We start from the raw sequence: 21506 nt of genomic DNA, 5'->3' as shown, positions 1-21506 counted from the left end.
ACTAAATTATACGGAATGACCTCCTCAGTCGCCTCAGTCAATTTAAACGATATTGAGTTGTTGTGGAATACGTTAAATAGAAATATGAGAAAATGCAACCAATCATAAAACCTCTTTGGGTATTCATACAAACATGCTGTATTTAAATATCAACTGAATCATTGCAGAAATTGATTGTAAGGATGCACACAGTATGTGCTGCTGTTATAAAACCAAAATGAAGATACCTTGAACTAAACATTTTAATAAATTATACAGATTTACTACTTTTTCACTCTAGGATATTGTGAGGAAACAACCTCATTCCTTAACAATTGAGTAAGTCATAAATAAATAATATTTTGTTTTAGCTTCAAAACAACTAGCATTGTTATTATTCTAGATTATATTTTATTATATTTAGACTTTTTTTTTAGAATGTAAGAATATTTATGCATAACATTTTTTAAACTTTATGAAAATTTTATATTTTGGGACTTTTTTAAATATTTTAAATGATGATTTTTTATTATTATTTTAGATAAATTTTTTTATACTTGAATGTTATAAACAAGTTTGAGAAATAAAAAGTTCTAATTATAAACCTTTCTAAAACTAAATATTTGATATTAAACATTTTAGTTATTTTGTCTAATAAAATTTTTGGATAACAGTTGTGTACTCTCCTCGAACAATATAGCATATTTGAAATATAGAGATTGTCATGTTTCCTGTATTATCTTCTTATAATAAATTTTTGCATGTAAGTACTCTTGGTCATAGGATCTTGTAGGATTTGCATGTAAGTACTCTTGGTCTTAGGATCAAAGGTGGAAATTTAAAAAAAGTAAAAAAAAAAAAATAAAAAATGTGCTTTCGCTTTCAAAAAAATAATACATGTTTATTTGCGTAAGAATGAAATTTTTTTATACTTAAATTTAACTTTATTTTATATTAAATATTATATTTACAAGAAAAAAAAAAAAAAACACTAGGACCTCTAGTCCTTATGTAAATTGCTAAAGCTATCACAATTTAAACATTATAAGCAATAGTTTAAAAAACATTAACAATAGATTTATCACTATTAAACGATTTGTTGAAACAAGGAAAACTTAGCTGTTCAGAATTATCTGATATAGTACAAGAACAGCAAGAAATCATAAAAAAAATTAATAAATATAATAGAACTCCCAACAAAAATTACAAAACAACCAACAGTAAACTAATCTGCTAATTTTTGGTAAAAATTTTCAACGAAAACCACATCCACAGAAAAATCGCTTGTTGTAAACACAATTGCAAATTCAATAATATTAGAACATGAAAATAAAAAAAGGCGTGAAAATAATATCATAATTTTTGGGATTCCCGAATCGAGTAAAATAAATGAATCAGATATATTTAATGATGATAAATTAATGGTCAATGAAATATTTGATTATATTGCAAAAGCAATGAAAAACCAATTAAATTAATTAGATTAAAAAAAAAAGAATCAAAAAATTCACCTCTAATTATTGCGGTGCTTCCTGAAAACTGTGAACGCAACAAAGTTCTATTCACATCAAGGGAATTACAAAATAATAACAACTATAAAAATATTTATTTTAACCCGGTTATGATGCCAGCAGAAAGACTAATAGACTTTGAATTAAGAAAAGAAAAAAAGAGTAGGAACCATCAGCTTTTAGAAAATGAACCAAACTCGCCCTTTCGATGGTGCATAAGACACAACAAGATTGTTAAACTCAACATCAGCAAACACATTAAATAATATTAAACAAAAAAATAAATGGTTAACCTTCAAATCTAATAAAAGTAACAAGCTCACACAAATTAAAACACTAAAATTAATTTATACAAACATTGATTCAATTTTGAACAAATGCCAAGAACTAAATTTCATTGTTCAAAAACTTAAATCACATCTCATTTGTCTTACTGAAACTTTACCAAAAAATTGCCGATCAACATGTGATGACCGAGAAGTTATTATATAAAACTACATAACACTAACAAATCACAATAACAAATCATGTCAAAGAGGTGTAGCAATATTTGTACATATATTGTTAAAATTTTCATTGGTTAGGTTTGATACAATTGCGTCAGAATGAGAGATTGTTTTTACAAAGATTCAAACAAAAAATTTAAAGCTACTAATAATATCGTTCTATAGATCTCCAAATAAAATCAAATAAAAAAAATACCAATCAAAATAGCAATGAGGAAAATGATAAAAATATAAATCAACACATAACTAATTTTTCTGAAAAATACACAAACGCCTTTATTGTTCGAGACTTTAACTACGCTGATATAACTTGGTCTAACAAAAAAGAAAACCCAATATCTTGCTCATCAAAATCCTTAAAATTCATTAATTCAATCCGCAATTGATGGAACCAAAGTCCAACTACTATTGATCTAATAATAACATCCATAAAAAATATAATTTCAACAATAATCCACCTTGCTTCAATTGGAAAAATCCTCGCCACCTTTTAAACTTTACCTTAGTAATCGATAATTAAATCGATAAATAAAAATAGTATAAACTTATACTACAAATAAACATTTATTCTCTAAAGGAAACTATAATAACATTAATAAAGATCTGTCAACCTTAGTATTAAATCAAAATTATAACTCAGAACAACTTTGGGATATATTCTACACAAACCTTAAAAACACTATTAAAAAGAATGCTCCATAATCCTTAACAAAAACTTAAAAGTGTTCACAATGGATAACTGCCCAAGTAGCAGAAGAAATAAGAAGCAAACAAATTAAATATCAAGACTACATTCATAAACGGAATGGTAAAATATACTATGATTATTGCCGAGCGCATAACAGAACTAAAGCAGCTTGAGGAAATGCTATAATAAATTTTGAAAAAGATATGGCTAAAAATGCCAATAAAAATCCTAAAGCTTTTTTTTCATGCATAAAATCAAAAAAACTTATAAAAAACCTCATTCCTGAAATAGTTTACAATAAGATAGTTGCTACCACTGATCTCGAAAAAGCTCAATGCTTCAACAATTACTTTGCTAATAATTTCTCTGATACTGATACATTGATTGTTCCAAGTTTTAACTTATCTCCTGTTTGTCCCAGTCAACTGTCTAATGATATTGATCTATCTCCTGAAAACATTGAATCTCATCTTCTTTCTATAAAGTCAATTAAATCACCAGATCCAGATGAGATACATCGCAAATTATTAAAAGAAACCTATCACCAAATCTCTAAACATCTCTCTATTATTTATACTAAGATATTTCAAACTAGGACATTGCCACAAATCTAGAAGGATGCAAGTATTATACCAATTTTCAAAAAAGGAGACAAAAAACTAGTTACAAACTATAGACCCATTAGTTGAACATGCACCATAGCTAAAATATTTGAAAAAATAATACAAAAACAACTTTTATTCATCTGTTAAAAAATAATCTGCTAACTCACAGGCAACATAGTTTTTATCTGGGGCGCTCTTGTGAAACAAATCTTCTTACTATTATATAAATTAAACAATAAATCTTCTTACTAATCAATACATGGACACTTAATTTAGATAAAGGTCTCCCCATCGATAATGTTTACTTTGACTTTGAAAAAGCATTCAACATAGTCCCACATGAGTATCTTCTTTTGAAACTAAAAGCCTATGGAAATAATGGTCCAATTTTCTAAACTTTTTCACAAATCGAAGACAAAGAGTAATGATAAATGGTAATTACTCTGATTGGGTACCAGTAAAAAGTGGAGTTCCCAAAGTTCTGTTCTCTCAACTCTATTATTCATTATATACTTTAATGATATTCCCAATATAATTACTTCAAATGCAGCACTTTTTGCTGATAATACAAAAATATTTTACCCTCTTACTAATTTGCATTCACACACCATACTTCAAAATGATATTGATATCTTGGTTGACTGGGCAACTAAATGGGGGATGAAACTTAATGTAGAAAAATGTTCAGTTCTACACCTAGGATACAAAAACAAACATTATGTCTATTCTATGTATAATCCAGTAAAGAAAACAAGGATTGACATCAAATCTACCAACTCAGACCTCGGTGTACATATCAATAATAAATGAATATTCTTTAAACATACCTCCACACAAGTTAATAAAGCAATGCAAATGCTATTTCTAATAAAAAGATCCTTCTCTTATCTAAATTTATTTTGTTTTAAAAGACTATTTTATTATTGGATCTGTATATAACTCTCATCTACTTAAAGACAAACGACATGTGGAAAATATACTAAGAAGAGAATCTAAATTAGTTTATGGATTACAAAGTCTTACATATCACCAAAGACTATTAAAAATTAATTTGACAACCATAAGATACAGACTAATCCGGGGAGATTTAGTAATCGTCTGTAAATGGCTAAACAATTGCTACAACTGTCAAACAATCTTTTCAAAAACAATTATAAATTCTATTACAAGAGGACATTCATTTAAACGAGAAAAACCTTATTCTCGTCTAGCTTCTTTTTCACCTTACGAGTAGTCAACAAATGGAACTCCCTCCCAGATGACATTGTAAATGCATCATTCTTGAACAATTTTAAAAACAAACTAGACAATCATCTACAAGAAGAAAAAACTTATGATTAGTATATTTGTATGACAGGTTGACAGGCATTTATGCCTATACAAATCCAATTTGTAAACCTTATAAATAATAATAATAATATAAGTGCATAATCTCCTCAATATAAAAAAAATGGAAATATACACTGAAACAATAAACAAAAGTCATTTAACTTTATTTTTAAAATTTTCTATTTTCTGAATCGTTCTTCTTATTGCCGATTTTTTTATATAAGAACAAAGAAATTAATAAACTTATTGACAGTTTTCAACAGAAAGACTAACAAAAAAATGTATTAGGAGATCACAACAATCTGGCATCATCAAGATTTGATAAACTTTTGTTTTCACATATATAACAAACTTTAGCCATATCACGTTCAATTAGCATTGTTCATGCTAATAAAAACACATAATAAAATTGTACAATAAAATAGATTTCAGGACAAAATCAAAAGATTACAAGCAGCAAACTAATTTTGTAATAAACCAGATAATAACCATAAAAACCATAAAAAATAAACCAGATAATAATAGAACCATAAAAAAAAAGCTCATAATCTAAGATCATACATTTCTTATACTCTGTGTATTTAAGGCGATTTACAAATTATTCAAATTCTTTTATTTGAAATTAGCATAATTTTATCAGCATATAACGTCTAAACGAGAGCTTTAGATGTTATAATTTTTTTTGCTTCGGGATTTTTTAATATTTAAAGAAACTTTTCTTTTTTACATATATTATTCAAAACCTTTTTACTACCCCTAATATTGAATCTAAAGAACACCATTTTGGAGTCTTTAGATCACTTTCGTTCATCGGCGTTAACACAAACTTAGTTAAAATCTTTCGAAAAAGTGCCTTAATTTACTATAGATCCTAGTTCTAATTGGTTCTGATGTATATTAACTATATATAGTTGTCAAAATACAATATTTCTAACAACTTTCACAAAAAAAATAAGAGAACGCCAATCAAGAAAGAGCATATAATTAAGAAAAATTGACAATAAACGTATTATTAAACTATGATGTTCATTTCACCTAAAAAGCGTATTTATTTAAAGTCATTTTTCAAATTTGAACAAGCGATCGTGATTTTAAAAAGATTTTTCTTTTTAAAAAAGAATCTTTGGTCTGGGTTTTTTTGCTACAAACATTTATACTTTATGATATCGCAAAATTTATCATTTCAATTTTTTTTGTCTTTTCGCAATTCACAGACCTGATTATTTAACAGAAATATGTCATAGTCAACAAAACATCATACAGATGCTATAATATTTTAAAATTGCCTTAACTACACCGAGTACTTATATTATTATATTTTCATATTTCATACTTGTATAAAAAAAATTTATTTTTATTTTTAAAAGAAGACAAATGAGATATATACTTACAATCTTTATTTTGACTTTTATTTAATAAATGTTCTTGAAATGAACATTGTAAACTGTTAACCTAAACATAAAAAAATACATATATAGTATAAGTGTGTTTATGCATATGTATATGTATATATATATATATATATATATATATATATATATATATATATATATATATATATATATATATATATATATATATATATATATACATATATACATATGCATAAACACAAGAAAATATATACATAAAAATAAAAAATGCATGTGTAATACAAAAAAACATATGTAAACATAAAAAAAATATACATAAACAAGAAAATGTATAAATAAATATTAGGGCGACCCAAAAAAAGCATAAAAAATAATGTTAAGGTGTCCATTAGATTTCACTAAATAATACTCCTATGTAAAATTTTAAGTGTGCTATATATTCTTTAACAGCAACAAGTACCCATTTTTAAAAAGAACTAGTGATTTTATAAACATGTATAAGATATTTGTTAAGATAATTTCAACATTATAATACATTATATTATGTTAAAAAAGAGTTTATTTACCAGACTATATATATGATAGACACAGGTCCGGTCACTCATCTATTAAAGTAAATTAGGAGAGCCAACATGGTACCAACATATAGGAGATCTGGTATCAATCTTAAAGTAAATGTCACAGAATTAAGAATAAGCAAATAGTTAATCAGAAGAATAAAAACTACTCCAATCTGAAGGTAATATTTAGGGTGGCCAAATAAAATTTTTATTAGAAAAAGAGGATACTATAGGATTTTAGAGAAGATTCTGCATTTAATTTAGAGGATTTTTTTTGCAAAACTACAAAATTTTGAATAAGAATTAAAGATTTTAGAGGATTTTTTTTTAGAGGTTTAACATCCATGTTTCGTCATATTCGGGGTTCAGACAGGGGACAATAATATCATTTTTTTATGTTAGATGACATGGATTAATATTGATTTTTTACAACCTAATACTCATTTTAAATGTTAAACAGTTTTGCAGACCAGGAATTTTTAACATTATTACCATCAAGAAATAAAAAATAAAAGGTTAAAAAGGAAATTTGATCACATTTTTAACTTTTTAGAGGACAATAGAAGATTTTAGAGGAGGTTTTTTCAAAAGAGAGGACTTTAGAAGATTTTAGAGGAGCTGTGGTCACCCTGATATTGCTTTAATATTTTAATTTTTAGACTGTAACAATATGCGTTTTTAAATTGCTGGTTGATAAAATTATTAAAATGTCTTGTATGTATCTAATTTGTGTATCCCTACAAGGCAGTCATATTTTATAATAAAGGTAAACTTAAGTGTTATATGGAGGGTAAGTAATAAAATATATTACTAATGTATTGTCATAATAAATATTTTGATTGAAACTTTTAAAACTTAAAACTTTTCAAAACCTTTTAAAGGTTTTGAAAAGGTTTTCATGGTGGTGAATTCTGTAATGAGAATCTAGAATCTGGCAGAACATTTTGATATATCTGAGAATTCGATTGCTGAGAAGTTTCAAACACAGAAAAGAAATTAAATGCAATCATAGTCCTAATGTTAAATTTTTAGGTCAGAGTTTTGGAACAAACAGTTAACTGGCTCTTGTGTCAGCACCATTTTTTTTTTAAACATCTTCATTTCCAATAAGGCTGCAAACAACCACTATTAGAGTTGGAAGTTATGGAAGAGAAAAGATAAAGTCTATAGAGCAAGATAACAATTGACAGATGACTTAAAAGATTGCAAATTATATGAATCAGGAAAACAAATAAAGGGAGCGAATTCCAAAAAACTCGCTTTTTGAGGAAAAAAATCAGATGAATAAGAATTTTTGGAGCACTTAGGAATGGTCAAAGTAAAAGGATAAGACTTAATTAAATGAGAAGTAACACAAGAATGAATTTTAGTAGATGGCACAAGTGACACTAGCTCTTTAGAGCAGTGCCCATTATATTTGTAGAAAAAAGAAAAAAAAGTAAGATTACAACGATGTGACAATGGTAAAAAGTTGCCTGCAAAAGCAGGTCCAACTATATTTACAATACATTTTAGTACCTTGCCTAAAAGAGAAAGGACATCATTCAAAGATCTGCCCCAGAAATGGCAACAGTATGGAATACAAAAAAGGATTTGAGATTTATAGAGATAAAGAATGGAATCCAGAGTAAGAAAGTGGCAAGCACGATAAAGAGATGCAATGGCAACAGTATGGAATACAAAAAAGGATTTGAGATTTATAGAGATAAAGAATGGAATCCAGAGTAAGAAAGTGGCAAGCACGATAAAGAGATGCAACTTTAGCAAATGCTAATTTTGAAATCGGTTTGATATCGGTTTCCAAGAAAGATCAGATGTAAGAGTTAATCCTAGAAGACAAACGATTGATGACTCATCGAGTACATTACCGTTCATAAATATAGGAAGATCTAAACTGTTGTGATAACAATTAGCTGAAAAATTGAGTTCTAACTGAGTTAAGGTTCACCAGCCACTGAGAGCCCAATGTTGTAGCAGAAGTTAGATCCTTTTTAAGTTTAAATGCTCCTCTAAAAAATCAGAGAATGTTAGCTTCTCATCAAGACAAGAATAAATGGTAGTATCATCAAGGAACAATGCCACCTTAGATAAGAGAATTTCTGGGGGATCAATAATGTAAACTAAAAAAAGTATAGGGTCAAGGATAAAACTTTAAGGAACCTCTGAAGTTATAGGGTATGAAGAAGAGTGCTGTCCATTGAGGACAGCTTTTATACTACAATTGGAAAGGAAGGATTCAATAATCTTAAAGATGTTGCCAGATACACCATAAGAAGAAAGCTTATGGAAAAGACCAACATGCCAAACTTTATCAAAAGCTTCTAAAATGTCAAGAGCAATGGCCTTAACCTCTCCACCTTTATCTAATGCACGATTTAGTTAACCTATCAGTTATTACTGTTAGCAAATCAGCTGTAGAATGAGAAGATCGAAATCCATATTAATGGTTAGAAAGTAAGTTATTAGATTCAAGATGAGAGATTAAGTGTTTGTTAATTAAAGATTCAAAAACCTTGCTTATGATAGGAAGAAGACTAATGGACGGTAGTTAAACAAGTCAGATTGCTCTCCAGAATGTTTGAAAATAGGGATAACAGATGCCGTTTTCCAGCAGGCTGGAAAACAAGACTCTGATAAGCACTTGTTAAATAGTTTTTAAAAGTAAAAACGACAGCTCCAGAGAACACTTCTGCAAGACTACAACAGGTATGTTGTCTGGACCACAAGCTGTAGAAGAGTCTAAGCAGGAAATCACTCTAGATACAGAAGTTGGAGTGTTACAAATGTCAAGCAATGGATCAACCTGTTTGTTTTTTTTTGTTTTTTTTTTTTGTTATTTCACCTCCCCAAGGCCCAGAAGGCCACTACAGATGAGGAGGCTACTTAATTGTGGTTATAACCCTCTCTCAACTCTATAACTCCGAAACACAAACCTTGACGAGCAAGGCCGCTGCGCGGAGAAACAAGTTGACAGCTATATCAGGAGGAACGCAACTAGTGGAATCAAGAGATAATATTGATGAAAGGTTCTTAGCAAACAATTCAGCTTTGTCTATAGGTGAGGTGACAAAGTCTGAGCCATACAAGAGAGGTGGAATTACAGATTGGCCCTTATTATTGATACTGTTAAAAATTCTCCAGAAGTTACGAGAGTTTAATTTTTGAGATGAAATACAAGATTTCATGACCTGAGAATATTGGGCTTTGGCGTTAGACAAAACCTTTTTACAATAGTTTCTAGCAATAGTTAATAGACATCCGTTTTCTGGAGAACTGTTTTGCTTATAGATATGGAAGTAATGGTTTTGATTGGAAATTGCAGCAGCAAAATTTGAGGAAAACCATGCAGATGAGTGAGGTTTGACTTGGAATTATTGAGAGGGAATAAAAAATTCCACGCCAGCCTGGATCCAAGAAGTTATGTAAAAAGCACATTTGTTAGCAGGAAGACAAAATTCACAGAAAGAGTTCCAGTCAGCTTTAAGGTAGTTGTATGTGTTAAATACGTTGTATACGGGTATATGAAAATGAACACTAGGAATATTTTTAGTAATAAATCTCTTTGTTATCATTAGTACTTTGTATATATACAAATAAGTCCTAGAAAACCGCCATCTTACTTTTAGCACGTTTTTCTGCTCTCTGGCTGTGACGTATTCAAAATGTTTTAAATTAAGAAATACCGTGTTACAATAGAGCCGCAAACACAACACCTCCACCAATAAGTTTTTTTTATTCACAATCCCGAAACCGTTTTGGCTTCTGTCGGAGTCGCCCTGACTTGCGTGATTCCACTGGTGTAATGCTCGATTCAATCGCGGGAGGACATTTGCTGGCCCCGTCCTCCTCTGTGTGACTTTGCGCTGCGTTGCTGGCTGTTGGTTCCTCTGTGTATGGTGGTTCTTTCGCGTTAGACGTACTTTGTTGCAGCGAAAACAGGTTTAGTAACGAATTTTGAAGTGGTGGTTGAGGGTTAGTGCTTTCAGGAAACGTGATTACGGGATTCGAATCGTATTCCAGTAAATCGGAAAATCGCAACCGTATTTGATCAATGTGTCGATGAACAACAACATCGTCAGTTAAAATTTCAAAATTGACTGGTCCCTTTTGTTTTATAATCCGTCCCGGTATCCACTTCGGACCACTTCCGAAATTCTTTACCATCACATTGTCCCCACAGTTGAACTGCCTCAAGTGTGTTTTCCTGTTCCTGAACCTTTCTGCCCTTTCTTGTTTTTCTTCCTCACCTTTTTTTAGATTCGGTTTTAGGCTCTGAAGCGCACTATGTAATTTTCTCATTCAATTGCCTTGTCGAGCGGTCAACTTCTTCATTGCTTCCTTGAATGTTTGTACCGTGCGTTCGGCTTGCCCGTTTGAAGAAGGGTGATACGGGGCTGTAAAAATATGTCTTATTGAATTTCTTTTGACAAACTCAGCAAAGACAGCACTGCTAAACGAAGTTCCATTATCGCTAACAATTACTTCGGGAATCCCATGAACCGCAAATATACCTCTCAATTGCTCAAAGGTGTTTTCGGATTTGGCATTTTTCATCACTATTGCCTCAATCCATTTTGAATAAGCATCGCATACGATTAAAAACATGTGTCCTAAAAATAGACCTGCATAATCAAGGTGTATTCTACTCCAGGGTTTACTTGGATACTCCCAATGGTGTATTGGCGCACTTTCAGGGCTTCTTTGATGCATTTCACACAACCGGCATCGGTGTACCGTTTCCTCAATCGATTTGTCCATATTGGGCCACCACACGTAACTCCTCGCTAAAGCTTTCATGCGTACCACACCCGGATGGGCACTGTGTAACTCTTTTAATATCATCTCCTGTAACAATGCAGGTATTACAACCCGGTTTCCCCACATTAGTATTCCTCCTTCGACTCCTAACTCATATTTTCTAGCTACAAAAGGTTTAAATCCTTTTTCATTGGGAAACTGCAATCCACTAAGAACACCATCTAACACTCGGCTTATGATTGGGCCTCGTGCTGAATGGATTTTGACATCTTTGGCTGAGACTAGCATGCTGGATAGCTCCATCATTAAAATTATATTCTCTGCGACTGATGACTCGGTGCTTTTAATCGGCAATCTGCTCATGCAGTCTGCATTTCCATGTGTAGCCCCACTACGGTATTTTAAACAATAGTTGTAAGCAGAAAGGGTTAACGCCCAACGCTGAATTCTTGCAGCGGTCATGGCTGGAATAGGCTTTCCCTCTGCCAATAAACCCAACAAAGGCTTGTGATCTGTCACTAGAGTAAAATGTCTCCCATATAAATACTGATGCAATTTCTTCATGGCAAATATAATAGATAATGCTTCTTTCTCAATTTGAGAACAATTTCGTTCTGCTGTGGATAGCGTTCTGGATATGTAAGTAATCGGTCTTTCATTTCCCTCAGATGTGATGTGTGCCAGCACTGCTCCGATTCCATAAGGTGATGCGTCACAAGACAAGATTAGCTCCTTTTTGGATCGTAATGTACCAATAATTTAGGCGAACATAATTCCGCTTTGGCACTGTCAAATGCTGTCCGTTCTTTCATGCCCCACAACCAAGGAGTGCCTTTTCTGAGAAGCCTATGGAGTGGCTCCACAATTGTTGCTAGGTTTGGTAAATGTCTGTGGTAATAGTTGATCATGCCAAGAAATGATTTTACCTGGGTAGTGTCTTTAGGTTCAGGAGCATTCCTGATTGCGTTAAGTTTGTCCTCCAGCGGTACTACCCCATCCTTTGTTAATTTAAAACCTAGATATTCAACTTCGGGTGACATAAATACACATTTACTTTCCTTTAATTTTAGTCCTGCATTTTCTAGAATATGTAAAACCCTTTCAACGTTTTTTAAATGCTCCTCATCCGACCGGCCTGACACTAAAATGTCATCAACTCGAACTTTGGTAAATGGCAAATTGCCAATTAGCTTCTCAATTTCTCGTTGAAAAATTCCAGATGCTGAATGCACCCCAAACTGTAATCGTGTAGGTTCAAATAGACCTCGATGAGTGTTGACTGTCAACAACTCACAGGAACTTTTATCAAGAAGTAATTGTTGATAGGCAAATGCTAAGTCCAGTTTTGTGAACTTTTGTCCGCCGGCCAAAGTTGCAAATAAATCTTCTGTCCTCGGTAGGGGATAAAAATCGCATATTGCTGCCTGATTTACAGTCTGTTTATAGTCTCCACATAATCGAATGGTGCCATCTTTTTTTAGGACTGGAACGATTGGAGCTGCCCAACGGGAATGACTTACCGGTCTGTAGATGCCCAAAGATATCAACCTATCGAGTTCTGTATTCACTTTTTCTAATAAAGCATATGGTATAGGTCGTGCTCTGCAAAATTTAGGTTTTACATTAGGCAGCACCACTTTGTGTATGTGCACCACTTTATCCTTAAATTGTCCCAGCACATTTTGGAACACTGTAGAATATTTTTCAACCAATGTATTTATCATTGATGAATTTGGACTTCTTGGGATTCCTGAGCTTGCATGAAATATTTTTTCCCAATTAATTTTAATTTTTCTCAGCCAGTTTCTGCCAATCAATGAAGGTCCTCTACCTGGAGTGATTATTAAAGTTAACACATTAGTCTGCCCATTTATTTTGACCGAAAGCTCAACTTTCCCCACTGGTGATACTACTTCCCCAGTGAATGTCCGCAAAAAAGATTTGGTTGGATAAGCTTCCTTGCTCGTGAGTCCTTTCTTATGCAAACTCGTAAATGCTTCAAGACTCATTACTGACACAGATGCTCCAGTGTCGAGTTCCATTTGTGTACAAATACCTTCAATTTCCACGTCAATCATGATTGGTTTCCTTTTACTCGACTTGTTTTGAATGCGATATAGCTCTTCTTCATCTTGATTTACATTAATCTCATCTATCTTGTGTTGGGTTGTTGTACTTTTAGACACCCTTTTCTTTTTACGACATTTCCTTGTGGTGTGTCCCTATTTGTGGCAAAAAAAACACTCCTGATCTTTAAAAAAACATGTCTCTGGATTATGTTTGCCTCCGCAACGAAAACATTCACGCTCATAATGCCTTTCTGATTTCTTGATTTCAACTTTATTGATTGCTGCTGGGCTGGTAACGTTTTGATGGCATTGAATTATTGCTGCTTGATTTGCTGCTGCTTCCATGGTTAGTACAATGTCTAATGTTTTTTGTAAAGAAAGGTTAGATCCTTCACTTAGTAGTCTCCTCTGAAATTGAAAGTCGTTAATCCCACACACTATTCTGTCTCGTAGCATTTCATCCAGTGTATTTTCATAAGCACAATGGTTGGTCAAAGCTCTGAGATCAGCAATAAATGTTGCTACTGATTCACTAGTGTCTCTATTTCTTGAATTGAATTTGAAACGTTCGGCTATTGGATTTGGGGTTGGGCTCTTGTGGTTGCTCATCAACCTGCATAACTCAGCGTACGATCTATCGCTCGTTTTTCCCGGTGCTACCAAAGACTTGAACAACTTATATGTCACATGTCCACATGAACTCAAAAGGATAGCTCTTTGTTGCTCCTCATTAATAATGTCGTTAGCAATAAAGAAAAAATCTAGTCTCTCGACATAATTGTCCCAATCCTCATCTGAGTTGAATTCTGATAATATTCCGAAATGCGAAGCCATCACGTTAACGCACTAATCAATTTGTACTACTCATAATAATAACCATAAAACACCATAAAATAAAATCACCAATAATTAAACCATCAAGTAATGCAATAAATTTATCTTCGTCGCCAATGTTAAATACGTTGTATACGGGTATATGAAAATGAACACTAGGAATATTTTTAGTAATAAATCTCTTTGTTATCATTAGCACTTTGTATGTATACAAATAAGTCCTAGAAAACCGCCATCTTACTTTTAGCTTGTTTTTCCGCTCTCTGGCTGTGACGTATTCAAAATGTTTTAAAATAAGAAATACCGTGTTACAATAGAGCCGCAAACACAACAGTATGATACGATGATAGGGGGATTCTGATGATAATCATCTGAATCACCTAAGGATGAATGTGGAGAAACTGAGCACTGACTAGGATCAGAAACAAGACATAAGTCAAGTAGAGAAGGTAAATGATTCGGGTTGTCTGGAAAGCGAGTTGGAAAGTTGACTATTTGAGTTAGAGATTGAGAAAGGCAAAGGTTGTGGCCTTAACCCTGCAGAGTTGCTGACATTAGAGCCAAACCCATTCAGTGTGATGAGCATTAAAGTCACCAATACTTACCTAGTTTCTTCAAACCTAGTTTCCCAACAAATGGGTGAATTCTTATAGATGTAAATGTCTTTACGAATTAAAGGAAGATAATCATCAACACTGAGATCACACTTAAGCCTAAGAACTTCATTGATGCATGCTGTCTTTTCAAGAGATGATTATAGGCACTTGATGAAATACCTAGCATTTTATATGTATATCAATTCAGCCAAACTTGAAAAGTTTAGTACCAACTAGGTGCTAACTAGGAGGTTCCTAGGAGGATATTCATCTCAAAGTCTACTAAACTTGAAGACTCAATCGCATAGGAGAGTTGTCTTATCCTTATTCTTACAAATACTGCTAGTGTTATTAAGGTGTAAAACTAAAATAGACAAGTGAAACTAGAATAGACAAAGCATGTGAAATAAAAAGTTAAAATGGTGTCTTCTTAACTGCTGATGAATATTGTTTACCTCAAGCAGCATTTCTTTAAGTACTTCGAAGTCGTTAAAATTTGTTCAGAAAACTGTTCAGAAGTACTCGAAACATGTATATGCAAGTAATAGACAACTTATACAGACAGAAGAATATAACAGATGGAAAACACCTATTAATGCAATTACCAACATAATAAATTTTTATACTTTAAAAAAGATATGTTGATCCATATAACTGATGGATGAAAACCAGAGTACAAAACACGACAGAAAGACTAAAAGAAAATACAAGGCAAAGTAAAAGATTAATTACACACTTACTGAAAGCACAATAAAGCATGTGTTGCTACAGTCAGAAACCCAGAAGTATGTTAAAAGTGAAGCATATATCTAATTATGGAGCACTTAGGAACAGTCACAGAAAATGGATGAGACTTAATTGAATGACAAGTAACACGAGAATGAATTTTAATAGATGGCACAAGAGACGCCAGCTCTTTAGAGCAGTGCCCATTATAGAATTTGTAGAAAAGAAAAAAAGAAGCAATATTATGACGATGTGATAATGATTGGAGGATGGCTGCAAGAGCAGGTCCAACTATGTTTACAATACGTTTTTGCACCTTGTCTAAAAGAGAAAGGGCATCATTAAAAGATCCACCCCAGATATGGCAACAGTATTCCATACAAGACCGGACTTGAGATTTATAGAGATAAAGAATAGAATCTGTAAGAAAGTGTCGAAGAAGAGTAAGAAAGTGTCGAGCTCGATAAAGAGATGCAACCTTAGCAGATGCTAAATTTGCATCAGATTTGATATATGGTTTCCAAAAAAGATCGGAAGTAAGAGCTAATCCTAGAAGATGAAGAGTAGATGACTCATCGAGTACATCACCGCTCATAAATATAGGAAGATCTAACTTATTGCGATAACAATTAGCTAAAAAAATTGAGTTTTATCTGTATTGAAGTTCACCAGCAACTGTGAGCCCTATGCTGTAGCAGAATCCTTTTTAAGCTCAAATGCCCCCTTCAAGCAATCAGAGAGTGTTGGTTTCTTATCACGACAAGAATAAATGGTAGCATCATCAGCAAACAATGCCACCTTAGATGTGAGAATATCAGGAAGATTGTTAATGTAAATTAAAAATAGTATAGAGCCAAGGATAGAACCTTAACGAACCCCTGAAGTTACAGAACAAAAAGAAGATTGCTGTCCATCGAGGACAACTTTTATAATACGATTGGAAAGGAAGGATTCAATAATCTTAAAGATGTTGCCAGATACACCATAAGAAGAAAGCTTATGGAAAAGACCAACATGCCAAACTTTATCAAAAGCTTCTAAAATGTCAAGAGCAATGGCCTTAACCTCTCCACCTTTATCTAATGCACGATTTAGTTAACCTATCAGTTATTACTGTTAGCAAATCAGTTGTAGAACGAGAAGATCGAAATCTATAGTGATGGTCAGAAAGTAAGTTATTAGATTCAAGATTAAAGATTAAGTGTTTATTAATTAAAGATTCAAAAACCTTACTTATGATAGGAAGAAGATTAATGGGACGGCAGTTAGATAAAAATCAGATCGCTCTCCAGAATTATTGAAGATAGGGATAACAGATGCCGCTTTCCACCAGGCTGGAAAACAAGACTCTGATAACCACTTGTTGAATAGTTTTGAAAGTATATACGACAGCTCCTGAGAACATTTCTGCAAGACAATAACAGGTATGTTGTCCCAGCCACAAGCTGTAGAAGAGTCTAGGCAGGAAATCACTTTAGATACAGAAGCTGAAGTGATACAAATGTCAAGCAATGGATCAACCTGTTTGATGGCAATATCAGGTAGAACGCAACTAGTGGAATCAAGAGATGATATTGATGAAAAGTTTTTAGCAAACAATTCAGCTTTGTCTTTAGGTGAGGTGACAAAGTCTGAACCATACAAGAGAGGTGGATTTAAAGATTTGCCCTTAATATTAACACTATTAAAGATTCTCCAGTCATGAGAGCCTAATTTTTGAGATGAGATACAAGATTTCATGACCTGAGAATAGCGGGCTTTGGCATTAAACAAAACCTTTTTACAATGGTGTCTAGCAGTAATAAACTGACGTCTGTTTCCTGGAGAATTGTTTTGCTGATAGATATGGAAGTAACGGTTTCGATTGGCAATCGCAGCAGCGCAATGTGAGGAAAAACATGGAGGAGAGTGAGGCTTGACCTTGTCGAGAAGGAACAAAAAATTCCATGCCAGCCTGAATCCACAAAGTTATGTAAGAAACACATTTGTTTACAGGAAGACAAAAGACGTGATGGCCCTTGGGTAGAAACCCAAGGGCCATCACGAAGAAAATCACGGAAAGAGTCTCAGTCAGCTTTAAGGTAGTTGTAAGAGGTACGATAATAGGGGGATTCAGGTGATATAGAAGAATGAGATAATAGTTTTAGAGAGATTAAATTGTGATCAGTAGCACCTAAGGGTGAATGTGGAGAAACTGAGCACTGACTAGGATCAGAAACAAGACATAGGTCAAGTAGAGAAGGTAAATGATTTGGGTTGTCAGGAAAGTGAGTTGGAAAGTTGACTAGTTAGGGATTGAGAAAGGTAAAAGTCGGGGCTTTAATGCCTGCAGAATCACTGACACTAGAGCCAAGCCATTCAGTGCGATGAGCATTAAAGTCACCGACAACAGCAATATAGGCTGATGGATAAAGAGAGAGGGCTTGGTCAATATGATCAGAAATAACATCAAAAAGAGAGCAGTCTTGAGATGAAGGAGAGCAATATAGAACAAAGAGAAAGGCAATAGAGTGAAGTTGTGCTAAACAAAAGCACATAAAAGAATAGTCTGTGGATTCAAACCTAGTTTCATGACAAATGGGTGAATTCTTACGAATGTAAATGCCCAGGCCAAGCATGTGACTATTGGAGTCTTTACGAATTAAAGGAAGATAACCAGCAACACTAAGATCGCAAGATGAGATAGCTGAACTCAAATTAGTCTCACAAAGAGCAAGTAGGTCTGGTAAACTTTGCAAGAGATAAGACTCAACAGAAGAAAAGTTACTTCGAAGACAACAAATATTAGTGAATGATAGGTTTAGAGAACTTGGTGATGATAATGGTTTTTTGTGTTTTTTAGTTTCTAGTACTTTATTCATTTTTAAGTTTGTTGAAGTGCTTGACTCAAAGCATAGATAGTATCAGAACACTGTTTAATAGCCCAAGCAATTGCTTCATTACTACTAATAAACCCTAAGCCATAACAAATGGGCTCCACATGTGGCCTCCGGAATGCACACCAAAAGTACAAACAGGGACACCATCCATGCGCAACATGGCACTGTTAATACTTTGATATTTTTCAGCTGTTGATGGAATCAGCCTCTCTGAGAGCTACCAGAGAGTTCAGGAAACCTGACTACCAGCTGGCCTCAGAATCATAAAACTGAGTTTTAGAGCTGTACCCTCATTAGGAGATAACAGAATGAGTCACCAAGTCATAAAAACAGAGACACAAACAAAACCCATGCATTGAGTCAAGAAGATCCAGCATTCAACATCCTAAACTGGAAACAATGTATTAAAAATACGTCTGCGCCAGCCTAATAGATGAAGAAGGGGTGCGAGGCTGGTCAACTGATAGCATCTGTATACTTTGTATGCAGATAGAAGCTATATACAGATTTATAGTGTTTACAAATTTATACACACTTATACATTTATACACACTTATACATTTATACATACTTACATTTATACACAATTATACATTTATACACACTTGCACTTATACACACTTATACATTTATACACACTTACACATTAATACACACTTTTTATACAGATACAATCTGTATACTTTGTATACAGATAGAAAAAGTATACTTTGATGAAAGAAAAACCACAAAGCATATACAAACTTGGTACCTTTTATTAAGTAAAAAACTTTTCTCGTGCAGCAAACTCTTCTTTGAACAACATCCATATGAAGTAAAGTTGAGAACTCAGTAAGAGTGATTATATTTATCATTTATTAGTATAAGAATGATGAAAGAGCAGATTTAAGATTGACTGCCTGCTATAAGTGATCAAAAGTGATGAGTTTTTTTCAAAACTGGAGTTATAGCAGTGAGTATAATAACAAAAATTTATCTGGAAATCAAGTTACATTAGAGAAAAGATTATCTGATCTATCAGATAATCTTTTCTCTAATGTGATGTTCCTCGATGTTGTTCCTCAACTATATTAATGATCTATCATTAATATAGTTAAGGAACAACACAGGCACCCTAGACATTACTAAAAATAAAGGAGTGTGTTGTTAATGAAGAACAACTTCAATACTGCAATTAGAAAGGAATGATTCAATAATTTTAAAAACTTTGACAGATTCACAAAGCAAGAGAGTAAGTTTTTAGACTCAATTAAAGATATTAGAAGTTTATTATTTAAGAGTTCAAATACGAAGCTGTGGAAGAGACAAGCTGTAGAAGAAGACTATGACAAATTATTTGCTGGATCACAAGCTGTAGAAGGGACAAGCTGTAGAAGAAGACTATGACAAATTGTTTGCTGGACCACAAGCTGTAGAAGGGACAAGTTGTAGAAGAAAACTATGACAAATTGTTTGCTTGTCCACAAGCTGTAGAAGGGACAAGCTGTAGAAGAAAACTATGACAAATTGTTTGCTGGACCACAAGCTGTAGAAGGGACAAACTGTAGAAGAAAACTATGACAAATTGTTTGCTGGACCACAAGCTGCAGAAGAGTTTAAGTATGAAACAACTTTAACAAAAACAAAAGTGATTCAGATGTCTAACAATGGATTAAATTGTTTCTTTGAGGTGACAGGAAGAGTGTGGCCATTCAAGAGATAAGTAGAGGGAATACTCTTTGTAAATAGTTCTGCCTTTGGGAGAGGTAACAATATCAGACACATCAGATCCATGATATGATATATTACAACAATTATAATATGATATATTAAATATATTATTGTAATGATATAAATGGGATTAATGTGTTAGTAGGTAGAACTTTTACAGTTAAAAGGTGAGGTTTAGGCGCACAACTTATTTTTCTGCACAGCAGCTTTATTTAACAGAGTTTCAAAATTAAAAGCTGAGAGAGAGAGTTTCAATCAAAATTCTTTTGGCTTGGAGCATAAAAACTTCTAATTTTCTATATTATTCTGTATATATATATCCTATATTCGTATATCTTAGTACCATACTGGTCATTTAGTTAAGCTGATTCTATATTATGGAAAGTGAGACTCCTTAGTCATAATGAAGACAGCTTATCTAGGAGAAGAAAAACTCTGATACAAAACCCCTATTTTAATTGTGGGTAAGGGTAGGGGGAGTTTAAAAACCTTGGATGGTAATCCTCTTAGTAGAAGGATGGTATGGATGGTAATCCTCTTAGTGGTAGGATCACCACAATGAAAATACATATTTCTGTTCTGCAAAACAGGTTAATGCCAGGGCCTCCATTTATAAAAAAATTGCTTTAACTTTTCTATAATATCATGTTTTTTTTTAAAAATTTGCATTATAGAAATCCCTCTAAATCACTCAAGCCTAGAACTATGGACATTAAATTAAAAAAATAAAATAACAATAATATAGATAGTAGTTATGGCTAAAATATCACAAATATTTAAGCATAAGATATAATCCATTGAAATCAGAAAGTTACAAATAAATAATGTACATAAGTTAAACTAATTAGCATAAAATCTCACCAGAGATAACTTTATAAGTGCATTTCTCTGACCAGTCCATTGTATAAATATCTCCTCTATGCTTTTTGTAAAACCTTTTTCCTTTTCAGCCTCAAACTTATGCACTAAAGACAAGTATTGGTACTTAAGTTAATGCAAAATATAAAATAACTTATTAGAAGTATGATTTCTTTTAATTTCAACATTTTTTTTCAAAATTTTATTAGTTTCCTCAATTAAATTAATACGCTATAACCTTAATTTTGTCATAGTAGAAACCGTAGAGTAGTTAGGAGCCATTTTTTACCACAAACAGTAAGTTTAAATCAACATAAAACATCATTAACTTTAGAACTTATTATGAATATTAAAATTTATTAATATAATATTTAGGAATTTAAATTAATATTAAAAATTTATTTCTCACTAAGATTTATTACTTATTATTTATTTGAAAAAATACATAGATTTATTATGAATAATTAAATGTCTCATAATGAACTAAAATGAATCTAAATGATCTATTATGAACAACTAGAAAAT

General features: G+C 32.5%; 1 protein-coding gene across 2 annotated transcripts in view; it reads right to left on the bottom strand.

Moving 5' to 3' along the window:
• The window catches only part of LOC101234824 (EF-hand calcium-binding domain-containing protein 5), a 122062-nt gene that overhangs the window by 91027 nt on the left and 9529 nt on the right, over positions 1 to 21506 (bottom strand). For both annotated transcript variants that reach the window (XM_065797935.1, XM_065797936.1), the window contains exons 3-4: positions 20985 to 21088; positions 6010 to 6070 (exon numbers count right to left, since the gene is read on the bottom strand). In XM_065797935.1, coding sequence (XP_065654007.1) covers positions 6010 to 6070; positions 20985 to 21088 — 165 coding nt within the window. The remainder of the gene's footprint in view (positions 1 to 6009; positions 6071 to 20984; positions 21089 to 21506) is intronic.

Source organism: Hydra vulgaris, chromosome 05 (genome assembly GCF_038396675.1).
Source record: "Hydra vulgaris chromosome 05, alternate assembly HydraT2T_AEP".
Taxonomy (NCBI): Eukaryota; Metazoa; Cnidaria; class Hydrozoa; order Anthoathecata; family Hydridae; genus Hydra; species Hydra vulgaris.
Note: the sequence above shows the minus strand (reverse complement) of the source record. Positions and strands in the feature narration are given on the sequence as shown.